The 6,533-nt window shown below is 33.4% G+C and overlaps 1 protein-coding gene across 1 annotated transcript; it reads left to right on the top strand.

The window, feature by feature from the left end:
* Window positions 1-5,402: 5,402 nt before the first annotated feature.
* On the top strand, window positions 5,403-6,188 carry FOMMEDRAFT_28327 (uncharacterized protein; the record flags this gene model as incomplete). Its single annotated transcript, XM_007266244.1, has 4 exons — window positions 5,403-5,576; window positions 5,619-5,712; window positions 5,776-5,868; window positions 5,926-6,188. 4 exons carry the CDS (start codon window positions 5,403-5,405, stop codon window positions 6,186-6,188), a joined length of 624 nt encoding a protein of 207 aa, XP_007266306.1.
* Window positions 6,189-6,533: the final 345 nt, after the last annotated feature.

Genomic DNA, 6,533 nt, shown 5'->3' with positions numbered 1-6,533 from the left:
CACTCAAGATTTAAGTAAAGTCCCATATAATATTCAACCATTATATAAGCTAAGTAACTCACTTTATATTTACTATACTATTATAATATACATGTTACATTTAAGTACTATACATTTATTAAGTTTATAACCTCTCAAACAGAGTTTCTATTTATTATAAACATTAATAGAACTTTAGTATACATTATAAATGTAGAAAATGCTTTTATATTATATTATATAGTAGACACAAGTCTTTTTCTTCAAGTAAAATACTATAATAAAGTATTTACTCTCAATATATTTTTGTTAAAATATATTTACTTAATATATAAAGCTATTATAATACATATACTGTATTATATTCATTAATAATACTTTTAGAACCTTTATAAGATGTATAAGAATTATCTTTACTTTATAACCTTATTAAAATTCTTACAGTTACTATATAATTTATAAATAATGTGTATTCTACTATATAAGAACTATAAAGCTATATAAGAAAATGGACTTTTCCCTAACAAGTGTAAGGGCATGTCTAGTATTGTATTACTAAGGAAAATGGCAAGAGACAGAGAGGTTAGCATGCTAAAAGTGCTCTACTATGTATGTAATAAAGTTTGGGACCATGTTCTCAAGTACTACTCTAGACTCTAGTAAGCCAGGTATATAGGGATTTGAAATTTGTCTGAAACTAGGTGAAACAAAGGTAGTAGTAGAAAACTTACATTAGTGTCAGATACAGAAGCTTGAAGAACTGGAATAGGATAAGAAGGTACTGGTCAACAATGTATATCCAAAACTTGTTTGTACTCTTATTAGATTAATATTATAATACAGAAGAAAGAAATATACTAACTAATTTACAGTAGAATATTCTCTATAATATAGAAAATCAGAATACAGACATATAGCTCTTAATATACTATACTCTCTTTATCTGATATATCCCTTTGTAAGTCTCTATATCTACAATTAGTATTAGTTATCTAATATCTTTACTGAATCCTAATGTCTTCAAATAGTACAAGTAGGAAAGATTAAAATATTATATATCAACCCTGAACAGTTTACTATAATTTGCAGCACATCTTACTGTAAATAAGTAGCCAAACAACATTACAGCAATAACATGTGTCTGGAAGAGAATAAACTACATATATTAGAGCAACTCTTGTTCAGTTCAGTCTTACTAACTGTACAGAGATACTACTTTAAGTATAAGCTTTAGCATGCCTTGTAGTAGACAGCAAATAAGATTAAGTAGTACCAGTAATGCAAAATTTATGTCAACTTCATAATACACTAGTAAACTTTAGTTAAGCAAGTGAACAATATTCTTTATCATTTCTATTAGAGAAAAGTCCATTTTCTTATATAGCTTTATAGTTCTTATATAGTAGAATACACATTATTTATAAATTATATAGTAACTGTAAGAGTTTTAATAAGGTTATAAAGTAAAGATAATTCTTATACATCTTATAAAGGTTCTAAAAGTATTATTAATGAATATAATACAGTATATGTATTATAATAGCTTTATATATTAAGTAAATATATTTTAACAAAAATATATTAAGAGTAAATACTTTATTATAGTATTTTACTTAAAGAAAAAGACTTGTGCCTACTATATAATATAATATAAAAGCATTTTCTACATTTATAATGTATACTAAAGTTCTATTAATGTTTATAATAAATAGAAACTCTGTTTGAGAGGTTATAAACTTAATAAATGTATAGTACTCAAATGTAACATGTATATTATAATAGTATAGTAAATATAAAGTGAGTTACTTAGCTTATGTAATGGTTGAATATCACATAGGACTTTACTTAAATCTTGAGTACTACACTTGCCCTTATTACTTGCCTTTAACCTCTGCCTACCCTTAACCCTCTACTCTGTAAATAGTAGTACTTGTCACTTTTGTTCCCTCTAGTTCAGTCCTCTACTTGCCAGTAGGCATACTGTCTGCAACTATGTAGACAATAAACATTACTGTACTTGTCTCTCTAATCAGTCATTATAATACCTGTGTTGAGCTCAGATCCTGTGACAATACAACCCAGCCCTAGTGTTTCTTTTTAGAGACCTATACTAGTAATATACTATACTATACTATACTATACTATACAGCTGACTTTAGTGTTCCCTTCCACCTTCAACATAAAGTGTAAGCAGCCAGTCCATTTCATAATAAGTACTATAATAGATACTTATCTCTCTCTCCCCAACTTTTTTGTCTCCCTTCTGCTCCTCTACAGTTGTCTCTCCTTTATTGACCTCCTTTTTTTTTAGTTTGCCTTCCTTTTTGAATTTGTATTCATGCATCTGTATTGTTTCCAATACTGAACAATTTCTTTAATAATTCTATACATTTGTGTACTTCTTCCTACTCTACAGTACAAGCAACAATTAGTGAGTACACACTTGTAACAATGTCTATGTACAACCACTCTCAAGGTACAATCCTCTCTCTGACCCCTTGCATACTTTCCTTCCTTACTCACCATTCTATACTTAATATGTATTTACATTACCTAGTACTGTTTATAGATACTGTTTCAAATAACAGAAGTAGTAGTCTACTACTCACCCCTCCTGAGCTGAGTCTGTCCACACCTTCTACTTCTCCTCCTCCCTTTGAGCCAGAACATCCTAGAGATACACCTTTACAGTCATCCCTAACAACTCAGTTTACTGTACCTCTAATTGTAAAACATAGTCAGAGTATGTAACACACAGGTACAAACACAGCTTTGTCTACAGCCTAAATCATCTTGTTTAACACTCCAGATCACAACCCTAGTACACTACTCACACTTGCTACACACTATCACAATACATTTATCTCCTTACTCTAGTTAGCTACTCACATTAATACTAATACTCACACTCACACCTTTAGCTAGACAGTCTCACAACTTCTCTCACAAGTGCAACCTCAACCTACACAACACATACAACCTTACAACTGACAGGCACACACAATTCAACTTGTAGGGACTGAGCAACAACTAAGTCTTAGTGACTAAGACCATATTAAACAACTCAAGAACACATTCATTATCTTCTGTCACAAATACTGTTTGAAAAAGAACAAGGCAGAGGCTACACTACCTGCAGAAGACAACCTGGTCACACAACATCAGTGTTGAGCTGACCTCTCCAAAACAATCTCATACTAATAGTGTTTACTGTTTGTAGAGGAACATAAATACTAGGGCAAACTTGTAAAGCAGAGGAAGAAAGAGTATAAGGAGATGAATACCTATAGTATGTCTATCAGTTGTTGTGATTTGCTAAGGTAGTGATAGTTTTATTTCTGTTATAATGTGTTAATATTATGTACTGTTCAGCATTGTTAGTAAAGAATAAAATATTTAAATAAAATATATACAGTGAAACCTGTTAATAAGCATACTTGTAGTTTAGCATTTCCTCTCAATAAGCATGAAAAATTTGATCCACCAAGTTGGTAGGCAGGAAAATAGAGGTATATTAAGTATAAAGGGCATTAAGTATTAAGTATTAAGGTGTGAGATCAAGAATATGCTTAATTAAAGGAAATTTTGGGTCATGTGACAGTACAGATCATGACCTGGAGAGAGCCACTTTTTGTACAGGCTACCTCCATTTTGTAAAATAAATACATAATGTAATAAAAACCACTATTAAAACTTATTGTTCATCATGTCTGAGGAGCTTGGATGTGCACAGAACCCAGATGGAACACTCAAGGATGCTAGTGAAATTGTTTTCACTTATTCTAGAGAAGCTTCCCCTGTCAATCTCTCAGCTCTGCTTCCAGATATCCATGCTTCCACTAGTATTTATCCACAAACAAGTACAGTCAATGATACATCTCTACCAAAGGATCCTGCCCATAGCAAAGCACCAAAGTTGAAGTATTAAAAGCTATGTAGAGGCTGTCCAATTACTTTCAAAGCTCAATACACTCTTTCAGAGTGAGATTGGTGCTGAGTTTACTGAGGCTAGAGCACTTTTTCCAAAGCTTACAAGAAACCTATGCAAGAAAATAAATAGTTCTCTTGAACAGACTGATATTCAGTTGTTTTTTAAGTAGACAATGTATTATTGAGTTATGTACTACAAATAAGGAAATTTTATTACTTTACTTAAGCTACTGTCAACAGGCATAACCTCTTATTAAGCATGGCCTCACCTGTCTACAGTGGGTCATGCTTAATGACAGGTTTCACTGTATTGTACAATAAGCCATTCAGATAAGGTATAAGCTGTAAATTAACTTATTTAAGGATTATAAGATAGTAGAAGAAGTATTATACTATATCAGAAGAGGAGTGCAATATATACCATTATAGACTTTCCTAAGAGCTATAATTCTTATATCCCCATTGTAAGGACATATAATGTTTATTAATTCTCATAATATAAATCTGTCTTATTACAACCTTATAGTATCTTTTATATATCTTATCCAATGAGGGGTGCAATAAATGTTGTTATGGATAATATTGTTTTTTTACATATTATATATGCATATAAGAGTATATAATAATTAAGACTTTTTCCTGACGTCCTAGGGAGTAACAGTGAGAAAGGAATAGTACCAGTATGTTCTGAAAGATCAAAGTGATTAATGGCTTGTTGGCAGCCGCAGTCTTGAAAGAGATCAAATGTGCACTTACAGTTATGGTATAATTAATTCTCATATGCATAATGGATGTATAAACCTGGACTACTTTGCCTCTCGGGAGCCACCCCTTTCAAGTTTCTGAAAATACATTTATTAGAAAGCAAACCGGTTTCCGTGGGCCCGATTGCCAGATACATCGAGAAGATGTCGGCAATTGCTTCGAGGATGTTGTCAGAGGAGCCGTTCCTTTGCAATCCTCTGGAGCCGCAACTGCTCATCAGACAGCTCCGTTTCGGTCATTTTGCATTTCTGAAGTCTTAGTAAGCGATCGATCAAAAACAGGCGCATAGTTCCCCCGCCCCCGAACAAGGTCAAGTCCGTGATCAACAGAATCGTACTTAGACAAGTTATCTCCTATTCATAAGATGCCTAGGTACCAATGCACATACTATCGCTTTCTCCAACGTACCGGCTCCAACTCTTTCGACTAACTCAAGGTCTTCAAAACATGGTCGTGATGCAGCACTTCCATCAGCGCCCCTGTTCTAACTTTGCACATGAGCAATTGATTGTACGCAGGCCTGACATCGAAATTCTGTACATGTTCTATGCTAGAGCAGTCTGGTAACAAGTGCAAAGTTCTCTCGAACTGATATATAACCATCATGTGTATCTCCCACTTCATCAGAACATTCAGAATAAGAAAACGAACTTTATGGCACTATGTCTGGCGCCAGCTCACCTGAACATAGCCGTACTACTACTAGTAGACAAGGCTCACAAACCAGCATGTCATCTATTCTGAAGCCGCGAAATAAGAGCCGAAATACACCAAAGGACACTAGTACACCAACAAGGAGAGTGAGTTTCGCACAAACGCAAGACAAGCTGGTGCAACATGCTCCTGACCCACAATATAATTCCTCTAATTCAGATCAAGAGCAGCAAGAACATATCGAAGAGGTCAGTCATCATCATAGGAAGCACTCAACCCGGCATTCGAAGACACAGAAAGCAGATAAGTCTAAGCAAACAACTCCTAATGAACGGACCAGAAGAAATATCTTGAAAATACTGGACAAAGGGGACATTAATCAAAGTAAGATAGTATTTATTCAAAGCTCTCCCTGTAGTAACTCGTTCTTAATTCACTCAATTTCAGTGCTGGCACTCCTCCTGGGTTCCAGTAAGCTAGATTATGACTCGTACGATTTAAAAGGACAGGACTGCTACATTATAACACCAGGGAAAGGAAGTAAGTAATTATAATGGACTATTATAATGTAGGCACTAAAACTATGATTTATAATAGCTTGGGGGAAGTGTTTAATTGACCCGGAAAATTGCAGTAGCATGTCTTACATAAAGCTGCCAGAAGTAGATACTGCTGATGATGAGGATGGGGTGCTAGAACTGGTCCAAGATACATACAACAAAGTCTGGGAACATATTCTGGCAGACCATGGCCAAGAACTTGATAGCTGGGGAATTGACATCCAGTTAAAATTGTGTACCAGGAAGTCGGAAATAGAACAATTACGCCAACAACGAAATCGGATGTTATCAGGTCATTGAAATCAGGCACAGTTGGATTGAAAGATTATAATTAACAAGTATGCTCTTATGAACTTTGCTTATAAATTTAATAGATCAAATGTGTTTAGATAGAAAACAGAAATATAAAAGATGGTTAGTCCAAAATAGTGGCATTCCATAAAGAACAGGATATACACAGTATGTATCTACTCAATTATAAATCTGGAATATTATATTTGATATATACAAACAAATCAATATTAAAACAATTTAGGAATATTAATGTGATAAACCTTCTATATTGTATTCTTTATCACACATTCTATAGAATTGTTAGTTTCCAGATAGAAGAGAATGACAACTTATATACAGATATTGGACAAA

The sequence above is a fragment of the Fomitiporia mediterranea genome, assembly GCF_000271605.1.
Source record: "Fomitiporia mediterranea MF3/22 unplaced genomic scaffold FOMMEscaffold_6, whole genome shotgun sequence".
Lineage (NCBI taxonomy): Eukaryota > Fungi > Basidiomycota > Agaricomycetes > Hymenochaetales > Hymenochaetaceae > Fomitiporia > Fomitiporia mediterranea.
The sequence above is the reverse complement of the archived record's forward strand: the minus strand, read 5'-3'. Positions and strand labels throughout refer to the sequence as shown.